At 41.4% G+C, this 25,550-nt stretch overlaps 6 protein-coding genes and 1 long non-coding RNA gene across 18 annotated transcripts in view; 4 read left to right on the top strand and 3 right to left on the bottom strand.

Moving 5' to 3' along the window:
• sona (sol narae) overlaps positions 1 to 3,877 on the top strand; it is a 45,298-nt gene extending 41,421 nt beyond the window's left edge. Inside the window, exons 15-16 of one of the 8 annotated variants that reach the window (XM_043210363.2) lie at positions 212 to 1,869; positions 3,063 to 3,877. In XM_043210363.2, coding sequence (XP_043066298.1) covers positions 212 to 1,619 — 1,408 coding nt within the window. In that variant the 3' untranslated portion in view covers positions 1,620 to 1,869; positions 3,063 to 3,877. The remainder of the gene's footprint in view (positions 1 to 211; positions 1,870 to 3,062) is intronic. The other 7 variants (XM_070277999.1, XM_070277998.1, XM_043210367.2 and 4 more) reach the window with 7 other exon arrangements.
• A 247-nt stretch (positions 3,878 to 4,124) lies between these two features.
• Positions 4,125 to 4,663, bottom strand: LOC108131561 (transmembrane protein 14 homolog). The gene is made up of 2 exons (XM_017250484.3): positions 4,505 to 4,663; positions 4,125 to 4,439 (listed from the first exon to the last, which is right to left on the bottom strand). The coding sequence occupies exons 1-2, from the start codon at positions 4,578 to 4,580 to the stop codon at positions 4,174 to 4,176; spliced, it is 342 nt and encodes a 113-aa protein (XP_017105973.2). The 5' UTR covers positions 4,581 to 4,663; the 3' UTR covers positions 4,125 to 4,173.
• A 69-nt stretch (positions 4,664 to 4,732) lies between these two features.
• Positions 4,733 to 6,824, top strand: prel (preli-like). Its single transcript, XM_017250483.3, has 3 exons — positions 4,733 to 5,119; positions 5,202 to 5,593; positions 6,001 to 6,824. The coding sequence occupies exons 2-3, from the start codon at positions 5,279 to 5,281 to the stop codon at positions 6,397 to 6,399; spliced, it is 714 nt and encodes a 237-aa protein (XP_017105972.2). The 5' UTR covers positions 4,733 to 5,119; positions 5,202 to 5,278; the 3' UTR covers positions 6,400 to 6,824.
• Positions 6,825 to 7,090: 266 nt separating this feature from the next.
• On the top strand, positions 7,091 to 13,954 carry Pdk (pyruvate dehydrogenase kinase). Of its 2 annotated transcripts, none has more exons than XM_017250480.3 (6): positions 7,091 to 7,912; positions 11,530 to 11,737; positions 11,794 to 11,984; positions 12,040 to 12,614; positions 12,673 to 12,771; positions 13,755 to 13,954. In XM_017250480.3, the coding sequence occupies exons 1-6, from the start codon at positions 7,789 to 7,791 to the stop codon at positions 13,827 to 13,829; spliced, it is 1,272 nt and encodes a 423-aa protein (XP_017105969.1). In that variant the 5' UTR covers positions 7,091 to 7,788; the 3' UTR covers positions 13,830 to 13,954. The 2 variants fall into 2 exon arrangements, with proteins under 2 accessions (XP_017105969.1, XP_017105970.1); XM_017250481.3 differs by lacking the exon at positions 13,755 to 13,954 and adding an exon at positions 13,625 to 13,690 and having other exon boundaries at positions 7,092 to 7,912.
• Positions 13,955 to 14,074: 120 nt separating this feature from the next.
• On the bottom strand, positions 14,075 to 20,465 carry ced-6 (PTB domain-containing adapter protein ced-6). Of its 2 annotated transcripts, XM_070277905.1 has the most exons (8): positions 20,305 to 20,465; positions 19,950 to 20,245; positions 16,017 to 16,334; positions 15,513 to 15,949; positions 15,210 to 15,451; positions 14,735 to 15,148; positions 14,548 to 14,675; positions 14,075 to 14,483 (listed from the first exon to the last, which is right to left on the bottom strand). In XM_070277905.1, the coding sequence occupies exons 3-8, from the start codon at positions 16,284 to 16,286 to the stop codon at positions 14,424 to 14,426; spliced, it is 1,551 nt and encodes a 516-aa protein (XP_070134006.1). In that variant the 5' UTR covers positions 16,287 to 16,334; positions 19,950 to 20,245; positions 20,305 to 20,465; the 3' UTR covers positions 14,075 to 14,423. The 2 variants fall into 2 exon arrangements, with proteins under 2 accessions (XP_070134006.1, XP_017105968.2); XM_017250479.3 differs by lacking the exons at positions 19,950 to 20,245; positions 20,305 to 20,465 and adding an exon at positions 19,063 to 19,242.
• A 332-nt stretch (positions 20,466 to 20,797) lies between these two features.
• On the bottom strand, positions 20,798 to 21,450 carry LOC138925977 (uncharacterized). Its single transcript, XR_011442248.1, has 2 exons — positions 21,151 to 21,450; positions 20,798 to 21,085 (listed from the first exon to the last, which is right to left on the bottom strand). It is a non-coding gene; the product is annotated as an uncharacterized lncRNA (long non-coding RNA).
• Positions 21,451 to 24,278: 2,828 nt separating this feature from the next.
• The window catches only part of Camta (Calmodulin-binding transcription activator), a 39,265-nt gene continuing 37,993 nt past the window's right edge, over positions 24,279 to 25,550 (top strand). Inside the window, exon 1 of one of the 3 annotated variants that reach the window (XM_070278020.1) lies at positions 24,279 to 24,442. In XM_070278020.1, the coding sequence (XP_070134121.1) occupies positions 24,391 to 24,442 (52 nt within the window). In that variant the 5' untranslated portion in view covers positions 24,279 to 24,390. Of the gene's footprint in view, positions 24,715 to 25,550 lie in introns of all 3 variants that reach the window. The other 2 variants (XM_017250673.3, XM_017250670.3) reach the window with 2 other exon arrangements.

The following is a 25,550-nucleotide window of genomic DNA, read 5'->3' as shown; positions in this document are numbered from 1 at the left end:
ATTAACAAAAAAAAAAAAACCAAAAACAAAACACGCACACAACTATTGGGTTTCCCAAACACACAAATATACACACAGAATATAAAAATTTTTAATATACAAACTTTTACACCTTTATACACCAATTCGAAAACACCACCAACAACAACAACTACAACTATACCCACACCATAAATAAAAAACACAATTAAAAAAATTAAAAAAAAAATAGTAAAATTGACAACAAGAAAGATGCAAGCTCCGAGGCTACGGAGGATGTTGAGAATAGTAGCGAGGAGACCGATTCCCAGGAGGATGATAATGAGAATGAGAACGAGAGTGATGAGGAGGAGCAGGATGAGGGCAACACTAGTAGCGAGGAGCACGATGGCAATCGTCAGGACAACAGGATTGATCAGAGCTCTGCTGCTGCGGCTGCGACGTCAACGACGACCACAACAACAACAACGACCACGACCACGACTACGGCTCGGCCTAAGTCCAAGTCCTTTGGCTATCTGCATCGCATCCTGGCGGAGCAGCAAGCCCAAAGGGATAACGGTGTTTTGGTCCAGACGCGCACCAGCAGCAGCGTTAGCAGTCGCCGCAATGGTGATCCTTACGCAACACCAACAATAATACCAACAACAACATCAACAACTACAACAACTACACAAACACCAAACCTCTTACAATATTACACACACGAACTACGCAAACAAATCGAATACTATCTACACATGCTACAGACACAACAACATGAAACCAAATTGCAACCAGAACAACAGCAACAGCAGTCACAACAACAACAGTCGATAGTTGAAATACCTTTGGTACAAAAACGCCTTAAAAATTATAGTGTTACCAGCAGCAGCAGCAGCGTCAGCACGAGCAATGGGTCAAAACAGCAACAGCAACAGAACAACAAGGACGAGAACCAGAGACAGCAGCAACAGCAACACGAGCAACAGGAGCAGCAACTGCTGCCCGATGAGGAGAACGAGGCGACTGCCGGCATTCAGAGCAATGAAGCAATTGAGCGGCAAAAACGTAAGTTCAACACACCATCCACCATAGCGACCATTGTACCGTCAACGACAATTGCTGGCAAAACAACTGCAACACAACAACAACAACAACAACATCAACAAGCATCACCAACCATCGGGCCAAGTGCCAAGCCAACCAATAAACCGATAACAACTACATCCTTTCTTGATGCGTATTTTAAAAAACTGCAAGCACTGCATGATGGAGCGGTGACAGCCACAACCACAACAACATCTGTCTCATCGTCCATTAGCACGGCAACAGGCAGCAATGTGCAACAGCAACAGCAGTGGCAAGGATCCAGCACTGATGGCGGCAGCTCCTTTTTAAAACGTACGCCAAACCGGAGTAGTATTAAGGCTCACAAAACTAATAGTAGTAGCAATAGTAATCAGCAACATCGGCAAACAGTATCGCCGGCTTACGTGACAAACTACATTGGCGACACAACAAACAACCAGCCAAAGGTGTTGGACAGTAGTAGTTCGCCCAGTACCACGGAACAGGCGACAACAACGACAACGACATCGCAGAGCAAGAAACCCAAAATCAAAACACAAAAACTAATACGCCGCACACGAGTCATGTAGAAAAAAAAAAACAAAATGCGAGATGCGATTAAGAACCCTACGTCCGTAAGCTACTACATAATGCTAGCCAGGATAACCCCATACAGATCAATTACAAAAAAAGCTGCTCTCCAGAACAGAACAAACAACAAAATATCAAAACCAATCACACACACAAAACAAAAGCAACACGCATCCATACACTTGTCAAATGCCAAACCGATCGAAACCGAAACCGAAATCGATACCGAAATCGTTATCCTTGCGTGCGGTAAGCCCCAAATAAATCCAGCATTCAATCGGGTTCTTAACTCCCCTAGAAGTAATCTAAAGCTTTGCCTTAAAGTATACTACAAAAATAAAGTATTTGCGTAGTTTTGAGCATGGAAACGCGTTAATTTTAGTAATAAAGTTTATTCTTATAATTTTTTTTGCTGCCTGCCCTCTTTAATTACCAACAAACATATAACTCCGGTTGTTGCGGTCCAGTGAAATGCAAGTGCTACTCATCATTTATATTACTGCCAACAGTACGCATACGTAATGGGCCATCATTTAATCCTAATGTGGAACAACCTCGTATTTTAAGCATTCTGGCATATGGCATTGAATTGCATCGATCACATTTTTTTAATTTTGTAGCCGAATCGTAGTTTTTGATTCTTAATTCCCTATTAATTTGGCATGTTCTAGATTCTAGAATAATATTTATAGTATATCATTTTAGTAAACCGAATTAAATACCTAGCTCTCTCTGTCATTCAGGACATCTCACACATCCGCAGACCTCATAAAGCATGCTTTAAGAAAAATATCTCTCATTCCACTCTCTTTAAAAAAAAAAAAATCGTCGATCAAAATCTCATCGCTGATTACCTAAATATTTAGGCGATTAATCTCTTGCTCCTCTTTTTTTCCAAATTGCATCGAAACACACGCCACCACACACATAAAAAAAACAAAAATAAATCGAAATAAAATTGGCATTGAAACATGCACACACATACCAGCATAAAACTACACACCACCATACACTCTACTCTCACACATGCATACACACCGTTTGAAGGCAAACATTATAGAAACTATATGAAATATTTAAAACTATAGCGAATAAGTATCATTTGATCTACAAGAAATGGCATGGATTGAAATAAACGCATTCTGCATACTAAACAACAAAAATAAGCAGCAAATGGTGAAAATAAGTGAAAAAAGAAATACAAAGTATTTTGGCAATTGGAACGCATGGAATGGAACACACGCACATACCACACTCATGCACACACTTCAAAATGGCCGGCGTCTGCAAAAATACCTCTAGATTCCATTCAAAAAAAAATAATAATCGCCCTGGCCCCTGAACTATCTCATTGTTTTTGCACGCCCCAAAAAACCACATCATATTTTAAAATTTAACTAATTTTCTTTTTATTTTCCCCATTTTCCACATTTTCTCCACAGTGGTTAACTGGAAGCTGTTTCCGTTCTAGTGAGAAATATGGAGATCGTCCGGAACTGGCACTGCCATCGAAATTGGAACGCAAATGTTTGCAGTTAAAAAGTGTTTTTAGCTAGAATTTATTACTATTATAATCTGTATGAAACCCTATTGATTTGTTGTTAGTTCTAGCCGCAACTAATTTAAAATATTGTCTGTTGAAATCAACTCAAACAGCAAAGGGACGCGATGCCACCTTCCCAAGTGCATCCCGAATGTTTGTTGTTCTGTTCAGTACATGCATATATTATGTAATGATTTTATGTAATTTAATTTAATGCAAATTCTTGTAAAATAGTACATATTATTCTGTAATAACTTCATTCTAAAAAAAAAACCCCCTTCGGCAGACTACCTAAATTATTATCGGAGCCACAAATTAATCGGAAGGAAAATTACCAATCACCCCCCACTTTCCAATGTGATAAACATAAATAATTTGTACTTTTTACTTAACAAAATATTTATCATTTTCTGTTAGAAAATTGCTAGAAAGGTTGAGACATGTTCGAGAACTAACCTTGCCGCACTTTTGCCTACAAGAAAACTTAAATTTTCATTTCATTATTGTATTAAAATTGTTAGATTTCTAAATTAAACGAAAACAAAAAATTCATTACTCTACGTTTACCTAGCATAATGCTCTTTTTTATACAAAAAAAAAAATGTAATAGCTAAGTTTTAGTTGTAGTTAACTGAACATCGTATAATAAATGAAACTGTACATTTATCAAACAAAAAAAAAAAAACAAAATTAAAGTTTAAGAATAAACATTAAAAAGTATATATTTGTTCATAATTGTGGGGGTATAAAATGCCTCATTGAAGTTATTTTAACATGACAAGTATTTAAATATATGATAAAGTATATGATAAAAATTTATTCGTCAGCCAACCAAAAGTACATATCTTATCGCTAGCTTGGAAGTGACACAGCGCTTTAAAAGTGTTCTATAGGTCCAGAACCCAAACCAATATTTAAATAAAAGCCCAAAATAGCAAGTGGCGTGTATAAAAACAAGAAATAAAATCTCCTGGCAAGTCCAGCATTGTTTAATCTTCAAAATGGAACGTTTATGAACCCTTTGTGTTTGTGGGCAGCGGCAAGTGGCGATTGTAGGTCATCACGTTCTTGACAAGAGCTGCAATAGAGAGCATGCAGACCACGCCGGCGGGCATTAGCTTTCCAGAGCGATTCCAACGGGCACCCATCAGTCCGGCCAAGAACAGGGATGTTCCGAGTTGAAGCAATGGTCGTGGTTGTTCCTGGGAGTTCAGATGTGCTCCATAGCCCAGCAGGGCTCCAAAAGACAAGCCAGCAGCCAACGACGGAATTGAGCCTAAAATTGGTTGCACAATAGTAACGGTTGCGGTTCAAATACAGAATTCTTGCTAACTCCCTTACCTGCTTTGGCGTAGCCCATAATACCGCCGGCAGCCACCGTAGCGGCGTAAACATATCCAAACCAATCCACCGACATTTTGTTAATATATTGCTAGCAGACTTTGTAACCTATGTTTTGGTAGTAACAGCGTTGCCAGATATAGGGGCCCGGTACTGCCAACTTTTTGGTACTGCAGTACTTTTTTGGCGCTGCCAACCGGCCAACGTTTTGCAGCACTACTCAGCACCATACTACAGCTGTTTCCGGATGGCCTTTGTCCAGCGTAAATTGGATTTCAAATTGGCTTAAATTGAGTAAACATAGTGCAATGAAACTGTGGGCCAGCCGGAGACGAGGGCATTAACTGTCGCGGTCGACTTCAGATGAGAAGCAAGAGGATATTGGCAAGAGGAGGATAACCGGCGAGCAGGAGATCCCGGAGCACCCTGTCGTGTGTGACGCAATTACAAAATTCTCAGTGCAGAAAAGTAGGCGCCCAAATCAGGGGCAGGGGCACGAGACAACAACAATATCAAGCTGAATCAACGTGCGCCAGCGAATTGGTCCCACACATTGCACTCTGGAGGTCTGAGGCACCACCGACCGACCAACTGCCTGCGAAAAGCGAACGGCTGGTAGGGAAACCCTCCGCGGGCTATTTATAAATCGGAACATGCGATTGCAATTGATTATCGGCACGACCGCTCTTCTTTTCAGCTCAGGGTCACGACGGGCTAAGGCTTTCACTTTTATTTTCGGCGAGGCACATTCTCTATCGGCGAAGAACCGTCAACATGGTCGTGACTTCATCCACCTGCCGCACGGAGACGGTGTTTGACTACAGTTGGATGAACGTGGTGGTTGCTTATTGGAATCGATACCCGAATCCCTCCAGTACCCACGTTCTCACCGAAGACACCATCCTGAGGGAGGTACGGGACGGTAAACTCTACTCCCGCCGTCTTCTATCCAAGACGAATCCTGTGCCAAAGTGGGGTGCTCGTTTCTACAACAATGTGCCGGTCAAGATTGTTGAGGATTCGGTGCTGGACCCGGTCAAAAAGACCTTCACCACATTCACCCGTAATCTAGGCATGAAGAAGATAATGGTAAGTGGACTTTGGTCAAGTGGTACTGTGGGGAACAGAAAGCTTATAGCATATACATCTGTGGTGCTCGTAGAACTTGTTAATTGTTTTTTAATTAACCGCAGAATATGTATATACATATGTATTTATAATCCATATAATGAAAAGAAGGCTCGTTCTTGAAGTTTCCGTGAATTCAATCGAGCAAAAACAGGTTATATGGGTTATTGTATGCAAGTTGAGCAAAACAACTGCCGTATTATGTTTATTAGTCAGGTTTTATCAAAATCAAACCCCCCATAAAGCAGAGATAAGATATGGTGATAGTTTCCTTAATTTATTGTTCTATGGGAAGCACCAGGTTGTTCTGTGAGAAGTATTTCACTTGCACTTTTCCTATTAATAAATCGCACTTCTTTTTATTTCAGAAAGTAGACGAGATCGTCATCTATAGTGAACAGAAGGATGGTAAAACACTGGCCGTGCGGCGGGCCTACATCAGTTCCCAGGTGTTTGGCTTCTCACGTGCAATCCGCGCTTTTGGAATCGAGCGATTTAAAGCCAACGGAAACAAGGCATCCAGCGGATTCAACCATGTGCTGCGCCGGATGTTCCCACACAGCCAGCTTGTTGCGCATCCCCAGCCATCGATCGCCATCGCATCGTCGGCCAGTGAACTGGCGGGGGCAACAGTCGCCACAACTTCGTCGTCGTCGTCTGTCACTCACAACAGCTCCGGAACGTTGAAGAGCGCCGCCAAAGTGGGCTACGAGTTCTTCAAGTGCCACGCTTCTAAAATTGCACAGCTATTTTCTGTTAGGAACTGATGAACTACCAGCTCTATGGAATGCTTTTGTATGGAACGACAGCCATAGGTTAGGCGGTTCTGTAGCGTTGTGGAAAACGACAACGGAGACGAAGGTGGGAACATCGACGCTCATAATTAGCATGTATTCCAAAACCACAAACTAAATACTTTGCTGCATTTCATTCCGTGTGTGCGCGAGCCAACCTGTAGGTCAGAACGGAGGCACTATTTGCTGAACACATTTCCTGCATCCAAAAAAAAAGTCTATCATTTCACTTTTAGTAAGTTTCATTATAATATTATGTACCATTCTGTTAGGCCAAAAGCAAGACGTGTGTAAATTTTTGGAATTTCTATGTAAACTGTTGTATATTTTTTCTAAAAATAAGCGTTCATGCGTAGATTATTATAATCTAAAAAAAATACATTTAAGTTTTAATTGGATTATAATTTGTTTTAACTTTTAACTTGTTAAAGGGACAAATGGTTATGTAAGTGAATTTTTAAATCATTGCGCGCCAATCTTCAACTTATAAAGTGGACAGGGCCGTTAAGCTTACGACCAGTGCTGCCAATCTTTTGGAATACACCTAAAGTTATCCAACATTGAGGCATCGAAAGCTTTCATCGATGCACTTTATCGATACTATCGGCGGCGTTCGTACAGCTGTTTCGTTTTGGAGGTTCCAGAGTGCTCCACAGAGAACTAGAGCTCCACCAGTTCTCTCAGAACCACAAGCAAGTCGGCATTCGACCGCGCTACTATTAAGACTAACGAGAAGAGAACAACAACAATAAAAAAAAACTGCATCTAATTGGAAACAATAGAAAATACGCGTGGCGCACAAAAAGTTTTCCCAATACACCGTACAAATATCTCGGCACCGCACACAGTTACTTTTATGGCGGATCAGCAGAAGAATCTACGACAGCAGAAGCAGCAGCAGGCCGCCTCCACCTCAGCCTCCCTCGCATCCGCATCCGCACCCGCTCCCGCCCTCCGCATAACCATTAGCCAAGTGGAGCAGAGCTAACATCGATTTTTATATAAATTTATATATTTTCGACGATTTTGTAAGGCCTTTTACGGGCCTCAAGTTAAAGCTCCATTGATTTATTGAGCTCCAGCTGTTGTCTACCCCCCACCCCCATCCCAACCGCGTCTTAAAGAAAGTGAGAGCTGCCGCCCGGTCAACGTCCTGCGAAAGGAACCACAGAGAGAAAGAGAGAGAGAGTCTTAGAGAAGGTGAGAAAAAGGACACCGGCATTCTCACAAACATACACACCCGAGTTGGCCCAAAAAAGTGGCAAACAAAGCTGTTAAGATAAGCCAGAAGACCTACCGGCAAACGTAATCAACAAATCCCCCCAAAAGTAATACCGCCCGCGAATCAGAAAACGCCATAATATGCGCCTGTTCCCAGTACGCCTGTCGGCCGCCTCCTCATCGATGACGAGCCTGGCCAAAATGCTCGATTTCTACTCGGGCTTCAATCCATCGCCCTTGTCGATAAAACAGTTCATGGACTTTGGTAAGTAGCACTCCAATTAATTAGTTAGTATAGAGGTCTTTGTAGAAAGTATCCAATATTATCTAAAGACCTTATCTAAGGTTAGTTAGTTGGCTTTTAAAATAAAGAAAAATTCTAGTATATATATATTTAAGGCTTAAGCTTACTTAAACCTTAAACCTGATCTCTTTATATGCTAAACTGCGCAAAATTGCCGTTATCTAATACACAATTTCGTTTCATTGAAATGCCAATTAAGCATTTATATTATTTTGTGTCCGGCAAACTGTTGATTGAGCTGGAATGAGACGAAAATTGATACACACATACAGTTGCAGTATAAACAATTGAATGCTCAGTTAAGTTCAGCTTAGCTTGGCTTTTCCTCCACTGCCGCCTGCCGCCTGCCGCGACGTCCCTTCCCACCCACTGACAGCAAACTGTTGCAACAAAAAAAATACAAAAAAACGGAAGTTAGAACAACTAACTCTCGACTTGTTTACGATGTGCTCATTTTTGAATTCATAAACATGTGTGGCAATGAAATACGAGGATGGGATAGCGTTTTTAGCGCCCACACATCCAATAAAGACGGAAATCGGCACGTGGCCTTCAATGACGTTTCAATGTCAAGCCCACCGCTAACCACCCACTTTTGTATCCCTAAATCCAGGCCTTTAACCTGCCTCAATATTGTGGCCAACACGCCAGAAACTTCTAGGGCACTACAAAAAATTTACTAAAATATTGTTTGGTTTTTTATGAAAAATATATATTTTAAAACCCTATTTTCTCTCTGTGTATAATCCCGCCTCTGTTTGCAGTCGAGTGTAAAAATTTCTTAGCCATTTTTTGTTGAAAGAATGGCAACTGACGTGAGCTGGAATAAAAGTCAGGCCAAGTGGTTGGGCTGGAAAATACCAGAGGGGTTAAGGACAGCCGCTCCGGAGGCTGAGAGCTATTATCTTCTAAAATTAGAACTAAACAACATCCCGGCCCCCCCCCCCCCCCCCCCCCTTTAAAAGCTGCTTTTGTTGGGCTATTTTTAAACAGGTCCCTATACATACTATGTGTATGTTTTATGATGTACCAGTACCAAGTACCAGCAATGGAATTAGTTTACAAGCTTTTATAGGCCCCCCCCCCCCCAATCGAAGTGACCAAATAAATAACTAATATGTACCTGGGGTATACTTGAACTTTGATGTCGGTACCAGATAAGGTAACATTTTGGATTTTGTTTTTGTCGCCAACTGTACCCCAAGACTTAATTGTGTTTTGGTGGCCCATAAACTTGAAGTAATTATGTTTATATCTATAGTGTCCAGGTTGTTGTTATTAGTTTTTGGGGGGCCATTGTTAGTGAATTATCAAGCCCCCGAGTATACTGGTGATTCAGGCTAAGTATCGATTAGCGACCAGTCAGTTAAGTGACCAGACAAAGTCGGATTCATTTGGAAAAAGGTTCTAAAATTCACGCCTGGGTGACTGAATCACAGGGCCTATAGGTCAAGTATTCTCCGATTGTTTATTTAGAGGCCCCACATCGACTGGCCCACGCGGATCATGTGCCAATTTTGTATATTTTTGTTTTGAAAAATATACTATAATGGAAAGATACTTATGGATCAGATCGCAGTGACCATTTCGGGCAAAGTCCAGGATGCTGTCACCTCATTCCACCCACGATTGGGGCCTGAACTTTGGAACCTCTTTAAGGAGAAAAATCAACGGACGTCAGCAGTTAGTCGAAAAAAATAAACAAAAAACAAATGTAGAATTTTGTAGAAATTCAGGAAAAAAGAGTGAGGCCCCGGCGATAATAAAGACGTAGTCACACGCGCCGTATTTTTGTCACAGGGCGAATGTGAGTCAAATATACATACCATAGACTACGGACCAGCTCTCCGGACTAGTTCTCCTGACCAGCTCTCCTGACCAGCTCTCCGGAACAGCTGTGATTCAAGAAACAAAATATAAATAAATAAAAAGGGGATGGTCATGGTTTGGTGGGTGGGTGTTGGCATGACGTTAGTGGGTCTATATGTTGCACCATCGTAATGCCATTTCTTTGAACCTTTTCCGCGCCCGATTGCGTGCCAATTTATGTAAATTATTTAAATGCGCCATTGGCGACCAAATAGCCCCCCTCGAACTGATAATGAGGCAACAATTGAAGTCTAGAATTGAAATCGTGATAACTTTTCACTTAGAGGAGGGTTAGAACACGCAACAGTTGGGATTTAAAATATAGTAGTTGGCAGAACATAAGCTTTCAATCTGTCGAGGCACTCGATTCCTCCATGTGCCAGCTATCTAAGCGCATATAGTACTTATGATTAATCCAGTTAATGCCTTTTATTTATCGCCCGATGAAAGCGAGTGTGATAGTTATCAAAATGGCAATGCATCAAAGTCTCGGCTCTTTTGCCAGACGGATCCGGGGGTAGACAACCCGATCGGGTCTGGGGTCTGGGGACTGGGGTCTGGAGCTTTCTTCCAACTACAATCATAACAAGTGAGAGGCCCCAGAGAGATAGCGGGTCTGGAGAGGGTCCAAAATGGCAAACAAGTAAACAAAAACAAAGCATTAAAAGCTTTGTTTTGAGGTCACCCACTAGGGCGAGACGTCTTGAGGGGGGGAAGTGGGTGTTGTGGGGCGTGTGTATAAACTTATTCTTTCCACCTGCCGCTCTCTCTCTTTCTGCCTCTCTCGCAGATTCGATCACCTTCTGGCAGGTTCTTCCAACAAATGGAATCTTTGGCTTTGTCTTCAGGTTATCGCCTCTCTTTCCGTGTTTACGAAAATTTTGTTTTCGTGTTTTTATAACTCGTTTTATTGATTCTGTTTTGTTTTGTTTTGAAATTCGTTACAATTGACTCATAAATGAGCGGATGAAATAAAAGCGGTTCCCCCTCTAATTTATGCTATATAGCCACGTCTATACTATATCTTTTATTTGCGTTGTGTCTGGAATTCGAATTAGAATTCCCTGCCTTTAATTATTATTATAGCCATTAAATTTTCGCAAAACAGAATTGCGAGAAAGAGAGGCGTGTCTTGGGGAGCCGGTCAAGGCCCCATCGATAAGTCAGTTGGGTCTGTTGTTATCACTATCGTGAAGCTACTCGCTTTTCATTTTTTGTGTTTTTGTTACGAAACTGTGTTGGCTGTCGACAAACAAACACACAAACCTCAAATACCGACACTGAGAGAATCGAAACCAAATACAAAACAACAAAACACAGATACAGATACAAATACAGAGGCACAGATACAGATACAGATACAGTAAAGCTTGACGGGGGCAAAGTTTTCTGCGGTTGATTTATTTCACATTTGCCCAAAGAGCTTTGAACTTAGCTTGTTTATGACTCGAAAATAAAGATACATAGTACACTATGCTGTGTACTTCTCGGTGGTACTCTTGATAATTAATCCAATTGAATTTATGTGGGTTTTAGAATTGTTTTCTTTTGTCCCCCAAACTTTGTTTATTTTTTTTTTGCCATGAGTTGTTCACTCGTGAGCTCATGATCGTTGAATGTTTAAGGGCATTGATAAGCTTGACTAAAGAAAAATAACTTTTGAATAATCTAAACTTTGATTTAATAGTTTGTTTTTCATCTATTTTCAGGTCAAAATGCCTGCGAAAAGAAATCTTTTATATTTCTGCGAAAAGAGCTACCCGTTCGACTGGCGAATATCATGAAGGAGATCGCCCTCCTGCCCGACAACCTCCTCCACACAAGATCGGTGACGGAAGTCAGTGGCTGGTATGTGAAAAGTTTCGAGGATGTTCTGGAGTACGAAAAAGCTGAACCCACACACGACAATCTCCAAAAGTAAGTCTCTTAACTATAAACTATATCATATTCTAATCGTCTCCTCCCCTAACTAGGTTTGTGCAAGACTTGGATCTCATCAGGAATCGGCACAACGATGTGGTGCAGACCATGGCCCAGGGTGTCATCGAAATGAAGGAGAACGAGGGCGGCCAGGTGGATGCACCCACCGAGAGCTCCATTCAGTACTTTCTCGACCGCCTCTACATGTCACGCATCAGCATTCGAATGCTGATCAACCAGCACAGTATGTGGGGACAAAGGTCCTTAGAAAGGCTTTACTAACCATAGTCTATTGATAGCCCTACTCTTTGGCGGTAATCCCCATTCTGGTGGACGTCACATTGGCTGCCTGGACCCCGCCTGCGATCTGTCGGATGTGGTGAGAGATGCGTATGAGAATGCTCGATTCCTGTGCGATCAGTACTACTTGAGCAGTCCGGCGCTGGAGATCCAGCAGCACAGCAGCGAGCCAGCCGACAACCTTCCTATCCGCACAGTTTACGTGCCCTCGCATCTATACTACATGCTCTTCGAACTCTTCAAGAACTCGATGCGAGCGGTGGTGGAGCACCACGGCCATGACAATAATGACACGCTGCCGCCGTTGAAGGTGGCCATTTGCAAGGGCAAGGAGGACATTTGTGTCAAGATCTCAGACCAGGGCGGCGGCATTCCCCGCTCCCAGACGGACCAACTCTTCAAGTACATGTACAGCACAGCGCCCCAGCCCTCGAAGTCGGATCTGCACACGGTTCCTTTGGCGGGCTATGGCTATGGACTGCCGATCTCTCGGCTATATGCGCGCTATTTCCACGGTGATATTGTGCTGCTTTCCTGCGAGGGATTCGGAACAGATGCCATCATTTACCTGAAGGTAAGATTTTACAGCATAGCTTTTAAAAGATTAATCAAATCTCTTGCTCCAATTGTAGGCACTGTCCGATGAGGCCAACGAACTGTTGCCCATTTTCAACAAGACAAGCTCAAAGTTCTATCGCGCCACCGTGCCCACGGGCGACTGGTCCAATCAGGTAAAATACGCTAAAAAAAAGAAGACGAGCGCCGTCAGCCAGTAAACGTGCGAAAATGCCAAACATCAATCCGCCTGGCTGTGTAAAGAGTTTGCGCCACCCTGCACCACCAAATTCAATTCAATTCAATCCAATCCCAGCAAGAAACCCACATCCCGCACCCGCAACCCAGTCAAGTGAAAAGTGTTTATTTATTGTTTAATGTTTTATTGTAATGTTAATGTTAAATATCCCCACAAAATCCTGTTATCCTTCAAAGCAAATGGTCATTTAACATGTGACATTCCAGAAAACATTTTCGCTGAAAATCGGAGCGGGCTTAAGTTCTGTTTTTTTTTTGCGGGAAGCGAGTGGCGCAGAGCCCTTGGCTTTAAAATTACGTTTTTAGAACATAGTTGCGAAACATAAATACATATTTATATAAACATATATACAATACAGATACAGATACAGATACATACTCTTGAGAAAGATTTACGAAATTAGCGTTATGTGGAACTCCATGCAATGTCTGTATACATTTTATCTTTTTTAAACGCACTATTTAATTTTATTGGTTAAGTGATGAAAGTTTTTAAACAAATAAACTGTTGAAATTATACACACCAATATACACTGTTTTTATTTTATAAATCAAACATTAAAGAATACTTTTTAGGACTTCAGATAGTTTGCTTTACCACAACCTGCCTTGATCCTTAGATCCTTAGTTCTTTTATTATATGTATGTATAACACATCTAATCTATCCCAACTAATAGTTCATTTTATGGTAACACTCTGTGATCCGTTGGCTTTATTTTCTATTTCTTTACTCTTTCTTATTTATTCTCTAAACTGATGATTTCTTTCAGAATTTTTCCAATCGTTGGCGTTATTTATATGGTTATTTAAAGAATTTATAAGACTCCAAGTCAGATGTTGGGTTTCCTTTCACTCACTAGGCTATAACCATAATGCTTACAAAAATCTTTGATCTTCTAGAGCTCGGATATGAATGCGCGGCAGCTGTCGGCCACCACTCCGAAACGATATAGCGATTTTGTCCAGGACGCCTAAAGGAAGCCATCTCGAAAATGCAACTCAGGTTAATGAAACAGGACCGTTGGATATACCTATCTATATATATCACTAGCTCTAGGCAAACATTCCCAAAGTGCAACAGCAGCAACAGAAGCAACTCAAAATGTGTATTCATGGCAGTAATGTCTAGTTATCTTGTTATTTAAAGAAAAAAAAATTGATAGAAAAATGAAATAAAAAACAAATTGTTAAGAATAAATATATGTATAAGGGGATATTTCTTTAGATACTACATTTTATTTATTACATACACAATAATAATATTTTTCTATATTGCATCGATAACATTAAATATTGTTCATTATGCTTTGATTCTCCTCCAGTATCGGCTCTATACAGTAATCGATTCATTTCATTATAATATGCAATATAAAATCGACGAAATTCAATAATAAATACAATACAATACAATATATAAACAATAATACACATTAAATAAATCAAATTGCAATTAGATTTTGGAGAAGGATAATCGGAGGAGAGACATTCATCCGGGATCCGGTATCCGGGATTTTCGGAAAGATTCATTCGAGAATTAAACATGAAAATGGCGTTGGTAGCACCTCTCCTCTACTTGCGCAGAGGATCCAGACTCTCCAGCGAGAAATCATCAAGGTTTAGCTGATTTTGCTAAAAAAAAAAATAAATATTAGGATTAGTTAAAGGTTATAGTTTATGGTTTTAAGGAGCACACCTTAAAAATAGTGGGTCCATTGTTCATATCAAAAGGATCTGATCCGAATAGATCCGTGTTGCCATTCAAGCCATTGCCCGTTGCTGGGGTCAGGCGCCTGGGAGCAGCTATCTTCGGCGGTGGGGCCACTAAAATTATAAATATTATTAATTTAAGAAACTTTTAATTTTAAATAATAAAAACCTACACAATGGCGGGGTAATGTTTATCTCGTTGGAGAAGCCACTGCTATTGATGCTACTGTTGTTGCTGTTGATCAGTAAGCTGGTGTTGTTCGTGTTGTTGTTCTGCAACTTGTTGTCGTTGTTGTTGAAGAATAGCTGCTGGCCAAAGCTCTTGGCCGGCTCGAAGCCAAACAGATCGTTACTGATCGCATTCCGGCCATTGCTAACATTATCCTGGATCTCATCGGCCCGTGGATCAAAATCACTATCCGAATCGGAGTTCAGCAGCAGCTCATCCATCTTCTGGCCCTTGCCGCCAATGCTGATCTGGCTGGAAAGATTGTTCCTCGGCGGGACTATTGGCAAGAAGGAACTGGGCGACGAGGAGTGGGTGGATGCCGTAGTGGAGTTGGTATCAATAAGCAACTTGTCATCATCTAAAAAGGGAATAGTTGGATTAGTTTCATCCTCATCTGGAGTATGGTTTTTGAATCCTACCCAGCTTGCCATTGCTCAGGGCCTCACTGGCCGGCTCGACACCATTTGGTAGCTCAGTTCTGGGCGCTTCCAGGATGTCCTTGATGCCCAGATTAATGAGCAGGGCATCCAGCTCGGACTTTGGCAATTTGTTGGATACTTCGCGCAATCGCTCCTTGTAGGCATTCACAGTCTGCTGCAGTAGACTGATTTGCTGTTGCGCCTTGTTTAGATTTGTCTTCTCAGTGCTTTCCATATATTTCCTAAAAAAAAAACAAAACCCATTAGTTATATAAACTCCATTATGATGGAAGTATCCCTCACCTGTAGGCCAAATCAAAGGCTTGACCAATGGTCAGCGTTATATCGGAGGCTAGTTTGTTGGAAATGAACACAAAACACTCGTGGCTTTCCTCCGTTTTGGGGCTACCATCTCCGTTTCCGTTCGCATGACCATTTGTTAGGGAATCACTACCGTCTTTGGACTTGACCGACTTGGCAATGAAACTGAAGAACTTCTTCACACCCTTCTCGTCCGCACAATACGAGATGTTGTACAGCGGAAACTGGTGGAGAATCTTGTGGGTACGCGGCTCCTGAATGGCCACACCCTTGATGCTGATGGTGATCTCGAGCTTCTTGAACTTCTCCTGGGTGCCCGTCTCCGCCTTCTTCATTTGCTGGGCAAACTGCAGCTTTCGAATGGCCTCCTTGACCACCTCAATGCCCTTGGGCTGGTCCACACTCAGGTTACCAAAGAACTGCAACGAGGAAACCGAATCATTAGCATATTTTGAGGCCGTCACAGGTGGCATCCACTCCACTCACCTTGACTAGATAGACCGCGTGGCCGTTGATGAGCTGCTCCGGCGTATGCAACCAATTCCGCTTGCCGTTCTTGGTGTCACTCTTGGCATCGCCGTTGCTGTTGCCGCTGGTGTTGCTATTGTTGGCTCCACCGTCGGCCGTGTCCTTGTCCTTGTCCTGCTGCTGCTTGTTGCTGTTCTGCTTGTTCCAGAACTTAAGCTGGGCCATCTTGGCCGCCGTCTTGCTGCCGCCGATGCTCCCTCCGCCGTTGTTGGCTGGCTGATAAGGCATTGTCGTGGTCGGCGCCGTTTTAGAGCTTTAGTGGGTGTACTGCGTCAGCTGGAAAATAACGACAAAAATTGATAAATGAGATGCGAATTGAACTTTGGCTGTCGTCGGGGCTTTCCTCTTCAATCTTCAATCCCCCGACTATAAATATAATGCGCATACGCTATTTGCACTGGCTGCTATACTGCCCGTACTGCTAATTATCGTTATACAACCACCTGAATCTGAATGTATTCTTTTGGCTAATTGCAAATCGTGTTCAGAGAAGGGAGGCTGCGATGGGATGGTATGGGGTTGGGGGGGCTAGTGTGATCCATGAAAGCCAATCCCATAGACATCTGCGTCACTGACAAACCTGTTGCCTCTATCAGCTGTCGTTCCAGTGCACTTGGACTTGGACATTATATTCTTTTTTTTTTCTATTAAAATTAAAATCAATTCCAGGAAGTTTTTGACGATTATTTATAGCCTTGAATTATTATCTTCTCGTGATCGTCTCTTTACGGTTTCGATTTTATCTCTTTTGAATGATCTCTCGATTTATTATTAACCCACACGACCTTCATTATAAAATAAAGAGAATTCATTTTAAAAACAAGTGAGCTATGTATATATAGATTTAAATCTAGGCCTATACAATTGCGAAACGCACTGTATGGCTGTAATAAAATTGCACTGAAACAACGTCATTGTGGGGTCCCAGCCGCCAAGACAATAAGCCAACAGTTTCTCAGAAATAAAAGCCAGAAACCAAAATTAGAACAAAGTCGCTAAGCCAAGCTGAGATCACACCTTGGATCGGATCGGATCTTTTGTCTGATCGGATCTCCCAGTGCAATTCTCACATTTCGTGCCGTCTCATAATTAAGAAAAATCTTGCAAAAAAATTAATGAAGCTTACAATTTTTTCGTTTGTTTGCCCGCACCTCGCATGTGTGTGTTTTTTAAGTTTTGATTTATTTTGGTGTTGGCCAAAAGGGGGAGACCGACCGTGTTGCCAATCGTTAGGCAATCGTACAAAAGCGAAAGCTAAATTGGCCAAAAACGGCAACCGACGCTGATGACGCCAGCCAGAGCCAAGGCGCAGTCGGGTTATAAAATAAAAAAAAAATTCGAAAAAATAGCACAACGATAGCTTTCCAAGCTAAGCTCCAAAATAATAAAAAAAAAAAATCCGATGGGTTCCACGCTGAGAGAGCACCCTGTGTTCCAGCGGCAATTGTGCGCAATTACTCAAACAACTGTACACTCATTGTTTCCAAACGACAAACAAAAGATAATGTCGGCGACTAAACCGCAAATATGCATATGATTATGTATACCCAGTACATGGGATTTATCTACGCACATATAGAGATGTCGCGGAAGTTGTACTCGCACTTGTAGATACATATACATATATGAGATACCGCCCCCGCAGTCCTTCCCGCATCCGCATCATTTGGAATGCAGACTGCGTGCCAGATCTGGATATATAAATCGCTTCAATTAGTAGTCCCGAGCAACTTGACATTATTTTACAATGGTTATCACTTGGAGGGAATTGGAGGCTAGAGGAGCTAGAGGAGGTCAGCCTCTATTATTTCCTTGATTTTTTATGATTTTTTGTAGAGGTTTTTATTGAAAAATCTTTAAAAGAAAGATAATAGAACCTTTAAAATTATATTATCTCTTTCTTAAGAACCCTACAAAATAGGTGTCGGTATTTGGTAAGATATTTCTAATCTAAAGTCCTTAAAAAAGAACAAAAATTTAAAGAAAACTTTTAAAATTTATATTTTTAAAAGAATGTTTTAAATTTTTGAAAGATCTTTTACAAAAGTTCTAAAAAAGAGGTTCTATAAAAAGACCTATGTAGAAATTAAGAAATCTTCTTAGGCTAAACTTTCTTGGAATACATTTTTTATGAAAAAACATCAATAATTTTATGGATAACCTTTCCCAACTTCCTCAATACTATAACTATATAAAACCCATAGAAAGATATTGAAAGGAAGCCAAAGTGCCAGCACTGATTACTGTGATTGCCAGAGCCTGAGATTAGACAACGTCGTAAAGTACATTAGATATGTAAATGCGGTACTAGAATATGCCCGAACATGCTTGCTCCCACCACCACCTCCAGGAGGAGGAGGAGGAGGATGGAGTTGGGGGAGTTGGATAGCTGGGGAGCTGCGAAGGCGGTTTGTACCCAAATTCAATTGGGCCTGCGGTGTGCACTGACTGTGAAATTATTGTGAGCCATTTTCATTTCTCCATTTATGCCCTTTTTGCTGACGGTGGGGTTTTATGAGGGAGGGATGGGGGGTACCTAGCTATGTTGCCATGTGTTTATGAGCATTTTCTTTCTTTCTTGCTGGCCCAGACACTTTCATCGGGCGGCATTCAACAGGTGTTTGGCCAACACCATTGCACAAGGCTAACAAAAACAAACAAACAAAGCCAAGTCCGAGAGCGGGTTTGTTGGTATCTGTTTTTTATTTTATTTTTTTTTAACTTTCATAATTAGCAGAAGCTGAGAGAGGCTGGGGGACACGCGGACCTTGCGTGCTGGTTTGCTTTTGTGCGTGACTGTTTTTTTTTTTTCGAGTGTATTGTCCGTTCGTGTGTGTGTGTTGAGAGTGTTGCAAGAGCAAGAGGGACATGCGAATAATAAACACCATTATAAGATGCCATTAGGCACACTGGCACACAAATGTTAATTTCAATGATTAATTTAATTGCTTTTTACTTTTGCTTTTATTTTTTTTTTTCTCTTGACTTTTTCGCACACGCATACCGTTATAAGCAAAGTCTCTTGGAGCTCGGTAGGTTACGGCAGGAGTTACAGCAGCAACGGCTCCAACAACAACAACAATAACACGATTCACAATTCACCGCTATTCCTGGAGCGCCACGGCGCCAAAAGCAAAACGAACTAATGCGGACGCGAGACAGCAGCGAAATGTTGGAGCCCAGCTCCAACTTTTTCAAGTCTTTTCGTTTAATTCACTTGCACTCGCACTCATACACTCATACCCACACGCGATACGGAGAGCAAGAGAGCAAGGGAGCCAGAGAGCGAGAGAGATCTCCCCACGATGGGGACGAATCACACTCCCGAGTGGGCGGAATAAATACCACCATATATACCATGTATATAATTAAAAATCTCCTACAATGGTAAATAAAAATATAAGTACTAACTATTTAATATATCAATTTTAATATTTTTACTATAAAATCTTGTAAGATTATGATGCGCCTTCGTCACCTACTGCTTTAGTTGACAAAGACCGGATTTTATTTGATAAGCAATTGTAAAGATTGCCGTTGTGAGATTATCGGTGGGGTGAGAGCCAGTTAGGCCAAGAGAGAGTAAAGAGAGCCCGAGCACTGGTGATTTGTAATTTTAATTTTCCAAAAGCCATTAAACAAATTTCCAGCCAAACAAAGACATTGTCTTGATCTCTGGCTCTGAGGCTGTACGGTGGGTCTCTCGGCCCCCCCTCCATACATACCTCCCACTCAGCAGTCGCTCTCTCTCTCTCTCTTGACCTGCCTTTCGTTAATGACTTTGCAGAAAATGACGTGTAAGACAAACAATCGTTTAAGATTCAAAGCGCGGATTTAGTTTAAGATTTAGATTTAGATTTAGATTTAGTTGCTGGTAATAGGCTCACTTACTTTGCAGCCAGTTAAACAATTTTCGCTAGTTTCACTCGCCGCCTGAAATCTCGCTTTTCTTTACGCTTGCCTTGTCCGCTGATTGAAGAAATTAGTGCAATTGATGCGACGACGGCACAGTTTAGTTTTTCTTTAGCTTTTTTTATTTTTTTTTTTTTATTTTTTTAGTTACACGCGACGCAAGGCGAACAAAGCAATAACAATAACGCTCGGATGCTGGGGTAGGTAGGTGGGGCTGGGATGGCAGCAAAGAAGGGGGGGGCGGCAACGGCAGCGGTTTTGCGGACGTTTCTCGGCTTTAAAAAAAAAACAACCGATAAGTTTTTATTACAGTCTTGCCTTCTCACTCACGCACTAGGCACTATTTTGGCAACCTGCGCAAATATTTCAAATCGAAATAAAAAACATCCAACAGCAACATCCAACAGCAGCAGCAGCAGAAACAATGCGGTCAAATGGAGTATCCTCGGCACCTTCACGGTCCGCTGCTTTAGTGAACGATCAAGAGAGCCCCAAGAGACTGAAACCAAAACACGGCTCGGCCGGAGAGGCTCTGCATTCCAGGGCTGTAAAGTCGGCTCCAGTTGTAATCAGTTCGGCTGCCATTAACTCTCAAGCGCGTTTGCGCAGCCCTGGTCGCCTACAGATGTAAAACTTGTTATGGAACAGGTGACGACCAGGTGAACTACCTGAATACCCTGCAGAGAGAGCTACACAGATAACTAGTCAGGGTTATAAGTCTCTCTTCGTCCTTGTGAGAGAAGGCTGGAGAACACTAAGTGTTGCCTACTTCTGGGGATAGCCTAGGCAGCCATTATGGAATTCTTAACTTCAAATAACAATAAATATTTAATCTTCAGGTGCAAATGCACTCAAAAACACCTTTATTAAACCCATAAGACTTCCAATTTTCAAAGCAGGTGATCCCCTGTAGTTTTCTCTTTTGCGGTTGGAGCTGCGGACTCACTCGGCTTGGAATGAGTGCTCAGGTGTGATTGTGGTTGTTTCTCTATGTATGTGTGTGTGAGTGTGTGGGTATTTCTGCTTGTTTACCTGTTGCTTTTCAATTGTTTTACAATTTGCCAGAAAAGTGATTTTTGCACAATTGCCAGAACATACGGCACTGTCTCGAGATTCTAACGAAATCGTTTTAGGAAATTAAATTATTACAGCAACAGGTGGGCATTTCTCACTCACTCACCCATGCAGATGGGTTGCCTATATGTATGTTTTTGTAATCTTAGACTGACGTTAAAACAAAGCCTGGTTGAAAGACAACATTATTTTAGTGTTGTTGTTGCTTCATTCGGTCACAGAAAAAGACGAGGAGGCCACCAGCTCCACCAGCAGATACGATAAATATATTTATTTTTGTGATACGTAATTTCTGGTGCTGTTTGGTGGCTTGAATTGCAATCAAACTGGTTCCTCCAGTCGATCGTATAATGTACCAGGATTTCGATTATTGCTGACAATGTCGTTTGTTGTTGTTGCTGTTGCTGCTGTTTGCTGGTTGGTCTATTGTTTTGTTGCATGCCTTGCATTTTTCCAGTACACATTTTCCTTTACCATTTTGCCACATTTTGACTGTTGCCCCCCCGAGACCCTCCCCTCCCCCCATTTTACACAAAAACCGGCTTAAGTCGAAGATGTGGTTGTGTGCAGTTCAAGTACAGGTGAGAGCGTATATGTGTGTGTTAGAGTTGCAGTTTGGATGCAGGTACTGTGGAACAGAAATCCGCTTAGAAAATTAAATTGGCGTGAAATCATAAATACTTTAAATACTTTCTGGTATTCGAGTGCAGTCGAATTCTTCTGTTATCCAATCACCTATAACACTTAATGGCCCCAATTCATATTTCAGCTTTTGTATACCCATTTGTACTGCCGACTCCTATTACGTTTTAAAAAATTGTATCCAATTGGCATAAACTGATTCAGAAAAAAAACCCTAATTTGCATTGTCTGAATCGAGTCTAAACAGGTTTCTTGTAAGAGTCACCTCTCCGAATAAAGCCCAAGGGATTAAAATTGAACCATAAAATATAGAATTTATTGGAGTGGTTATCGAATCAAGCCCACTGTGACATCCCGATCCCATACACCCGCTCTCTGAGATCGCCCGCTCTGGAGGCTGTGGCTCGTTGTCCTGGCCTTTGGATCTCCGCTCAATGACCGTTTACAGTTAGAGGCCGCTGTTGGCTGCAGTTGGCCCGTTTCTCTCCCGCTCCAACTTGATTACCAGTTGACTTTCCGCCGGCCAAAGGAAAGCCTGGCCATTCAATTTCATTGAGAGATTTTTCCCGACTCTGGGGGCCACAGGGTGACCAGTGCGTTGCAGCCAAATGTCTTGTGGGGGGGCGTTTGATGCCGCCCCCCTTATTTGCAAGTAATAATGGCCTTTAAAAATTCGCAATTGCATTTTGATTGGTATATGGTTTTTATTATTTTTTTTTTTATAATTGTTATCACGACCCAAGGGGCGTTGACTGCGGATACGATGAGGAGGCGGGCAGGAGGGGTTGGTCTGGGGGCAGACGTCGAGCTTTGTCTTAAATCAAGTTTCGTCGCATGACTTTATCTTTGTGGCGTTTTCATCATCGCAATCGCGCATATTCGAGTTCAAAGGCCCAATTAACCAAATAAATGTTTTTTTTTTTGTTATTTGGTATTATATGGCAAAATGTCATTAAATGGTATTGTAAATATTTGTGTGCTGCGATCAAATGGCAGCCGTAGCTGGTTATTCTTGTTGTTTCTTGCTTGGTTGCAGGTTGTTGGTGTTGTTGGTGTTGGTGGTGTTGCTTTTCCTCCTCAGGTAGGAACGTGCTGGTATTTTTCAAGCGCAATCATCGCAACAGTATTGAGCTGGCTTTTCAGTTTTCAGTGCTGAGCTTTTCTGAGCCTGGGTGCGACGACAAGTCATCAGCATAATTTACGTGCTGATGCCCGGCCCGGCTCGAGTCACGTTTCCAATTCACGCTCCTTATCACATGTCGTTACAAAAAAAACAAAAAAAAACCCAAAACACACGGAAAGAAAATGAAAATTTATTAAAAGAAAGCATTAAAAAATAGTATGATAGTTAGACTTTTAAAAAGACCTTTAGTATTCATAAAGATGCTGTTTTTCAGTTACCCAGTGTACCCACTGTAAATGCAAATGAGCAGCGCTTATCTCGTTTAAGCTGTTGATCAGAGCTTATCAGCAAGCCCTGAACGCCCCCCAATAAAAAACACACAGACACACGCATACGGGACATGCACACTTTTCGAGTAATTCAATTATTTTGTGTATTATTTTCAATGTGCAACAAAAGCGACAATAAAATAACAACCCAGCAGCTATAGCCAGTTATCTATATGTGTGTGTTGATGTTGTTGCAATTGTTGTTAGTTTTGTTGTTGACGATTACATACTGGCACCGACTGGCACTGGCACTGGCACACAGCAATTATTCTGGTGTTCGCTCCATCGCCGACCGACCGACCGTTGATAGAGCCGGGGACTTCCGCTGAAATTGCGGCCTGGCCTGGCCGGGGCGGTGTGGTGTGGACTGGAAGGTAAATTCAAGGAAAGTTTGGCGAAAGTTCGGTACTTATCAAGGAAACGGAAAGACAAGGGCTTACATATAAACAATAAATAGATAATAAAATGGCTTCAAAAGCGGATTATAACATCTTCTCCAACTTTGCAAGCTTTCTATACTTGGAGTCTGAATATAAAAGTCTATTTTTATTTGAGCTTTTTAAGTTACATTTTGCTTAATCAATTTAGAGAATAGCCAGAAAAAATTCAGTTTTTAGTCGCATAGTTATACAACATAAACGTAAAAATAAGGTTTTCTGTTTAAAATATTTTTCAAATATTTGTCTTTTGGCGGGAAAATTTTAAATAACCAGTGCTGCAAGTCTCGTATGCAACATTTATTGAGCCTAGGTGGCGCTCCGCAAGTGTGGATTGTGAGGACTCTGTTTTCATCTCCTTATATATCGATAACTATATATTTTTCAGATTTTTTACCATTAATACGAGTTTTTAAGAATTTAACAAGCTTTTGCATCCTAAATCTTACTCCCCAAATGGATTGTGTGCTTTCTTGTATTATATCGGCAATATATCGATATTTTATTTTCAAAGATTAATAATTTTTTTTACTGGATTTAAAAAAGAAATAATCTTTTTAAAAATCTGTTTAAAACCAGAATTTCTTTTAGATAAACTGTATAATTTTAATAAAACCAATTAGAGTATGTGGACTGTATTCTCACATTCTCCCAGCTGACTTCTACCACCACTACACTCTCATTTCTATCTGGGCATATATCGATAACTATTTATTTTCCAGATTCTGTTGACAACTAAAAACATTTTCGCAATGGGTTTTTTTTAATAATTTCGCGTGCAAAACGGTGATATTATTGATTTTCTATTGCATTTAATGCATGAGCCGCGGCAGAGGCAACGAATAGCACGCGGAATTGCACACGAAGGTGTGGAAAAAGTTTTGTTTACCTTTTTTCGATATCCGAGAATTCTGCTGCGTTCTGCTGCTGGTGTGTGTGTGTGTCTTCGGTGCCCCCGTGGGTGTGCGTGTGTGTGAGCTGGTGTGCAAAAATGGAAATGCATCTCAATAAATGTGCCACAGCCAGAGGATAGTGCATTCTAAAATTGTCGCAAAAGCTGCGCCACATGGAAAATGTGCCCGATGTTTGTTCCAGCTTTTCGCAATCTTCTTCTTCTACTTCCAGCCAGAAACTCCAAAGTAAGTGTCACAGAATGAGCCACCCCAGTCCCCCCACCCCCTCGAAAAGGGGATTCCTTTGAAATATCTGTCGCCTCCCCCAATATCTGTGGCATATTCCCCGTATCTCCCGATTCCAACGCAATGATAGATAACGATTACGAGTGGCCCGATTCGATTTCCCAGCATATTGGTTTTCCAATTAGTTTTGTTTTGTTTCGTTTTCTTGTTTTGTTTTGACGTGTCTTTGGGCCCTTAACCCATGGGTTTTCACTGGGTTTTCACATAAAAATTCCTATACACAAAATCAGCTGTTTTGAATCAATTGTTTACCACCCCAGCTATAAAAAAAAAAACACCCCACTATTGGAACTAAAATAGATGTCTTATCTCAGAAACTCATTAAAAACTAATCAGACAGTACCTCTAGTCTATTGATAAGCTTAATCAAATATTATTTGTTATTTTTTTTATATTTTCTATTTGTGGTTTCCTTAAACCTTCACAGACTCCTGGTTGATTCGGCCTCTTTCTTAACCCTTGGTTGGCAATCTATGTCCAGAATCTATTGACATATTTATCGAACTCCTTCCCCGGCACTCCTCACGCTCTATCTAACGCTCTTTTTGATTTATGCTTCTAATAAAAATTCAATAGACTTGCAATTTGTACAGCTATCCGTAAAGTTTTTACCGCCAACCCCGCCAGCTTCTCCTCCCCCCTGGGTGGGCAATTGTCGAGACCACGTGGTAGGATACAGTGGGCTAAAATAAAGGATATATGTGGCAGGAACTTTTTAAGATCTTTTCTCACAAGTATGAGTTATAACTTAAGGCCAATAATAGATATAATTTTTG

This window comes from Drosophila bipectinata, chromosome 2R (genome assembly GCF_030179905.1).
Source record: "Drosophila bipectinata strain 14024-0381.07 chromosome 2R, DbipHiC1v2, whole genome shotgun sequence".
Lineage (NCBI taxonomy): Eukaryota > Metazoa > Arthropoda > Insecta > Diptera > Drosophilidae > Drosophila > Drosophila bipectinata.
The sequence above is the reverse complement of the archived record's forward strand: the minus strand, read 5'-3'. Positions and strand labels throughout refer to the sequence as shown.

What these genes read in the sequence shown, in the direction of transcription:
- LOC108131561 (XM_017250484.3), bottom strand. Translation starts at nt 4,580, where the DNA reads ATGTCGGTGGATTGGTTTGGATATGTTTACGCCGCTACGGTGGCTGCC. An exon ending in TATGGGCTACGCCAAAGCAG is followed by an intron (nt 4,440 to 4,504) that starts GTAAGGGAGTTA and finishes AACCAATTTTAG; the next exon opens with GCTCAATTCCGTCGTTGGCT.
- ced-6 (XM_070277905.1), bottom strand. Translation starts at nt 16,286, where the DNA reads ATGCCTTATCAGCCAGCCAACAACGGCGGAGGGAGCATCGGCGGCAGC. An exon ending in GCCTTTGATTTGGCCTACAG is followed by an intron (nt 15,452 to 15,512) that starts GTGAGGGATACT and finishes TTTTTTTTTTAG; the next exon opens with GAAATATATGGAAAGCACTG. An exon ending in AAACATTACCCCGCCATTGT is followed by an intron (nt 14,676 to 14,734) that starts GTAGGTTTTTAT and finishes TTATAATTTTAG; the next exon opens with TGGCCCCACCGCCGAAGATA.
- Pdk (XM_017250480.3), top strand. Translation starts at nt 7,789, where the DNA reads ATGCGCCTGTTCCCAGTACGCCTGTCGGCCGCCTCCTCATCGATGACG. An exon ending in AAAACAGTTCATGGACTTTG is followed by an intron (nt 7,913 to 11,529) that starts GTAAGTAGCACT and finishes ATCTATTTTCAG; the next exon opens with GTCAAAATGCCTGCGAAAAG. An exon ending in AATGCTGATCAACCAGCACA is followed by an intron (nt 11,985 to 12,039) that starts GTATGTGGGGAC and finishes GTCTATTGATAG; the next exon opens with CCCTACTCTTTGGCGGTAAT.
- prel (XM_017250483.3), top strand. Translation starts at nt 5,279, where the DNA reads ATGGTCGTGACTTCATCCACCTGCCGCACGGAGACGGTGTTTGACTAC. An exon ending in TAGGCATGAAGAAGATAATG is followed by an intron (nt 5,594 to 6,000) that starts GTAAGTGGACTT and finishes TTTTTATTTCAG; the next exon opens with AAAGTAGACGAGATCGTCAT.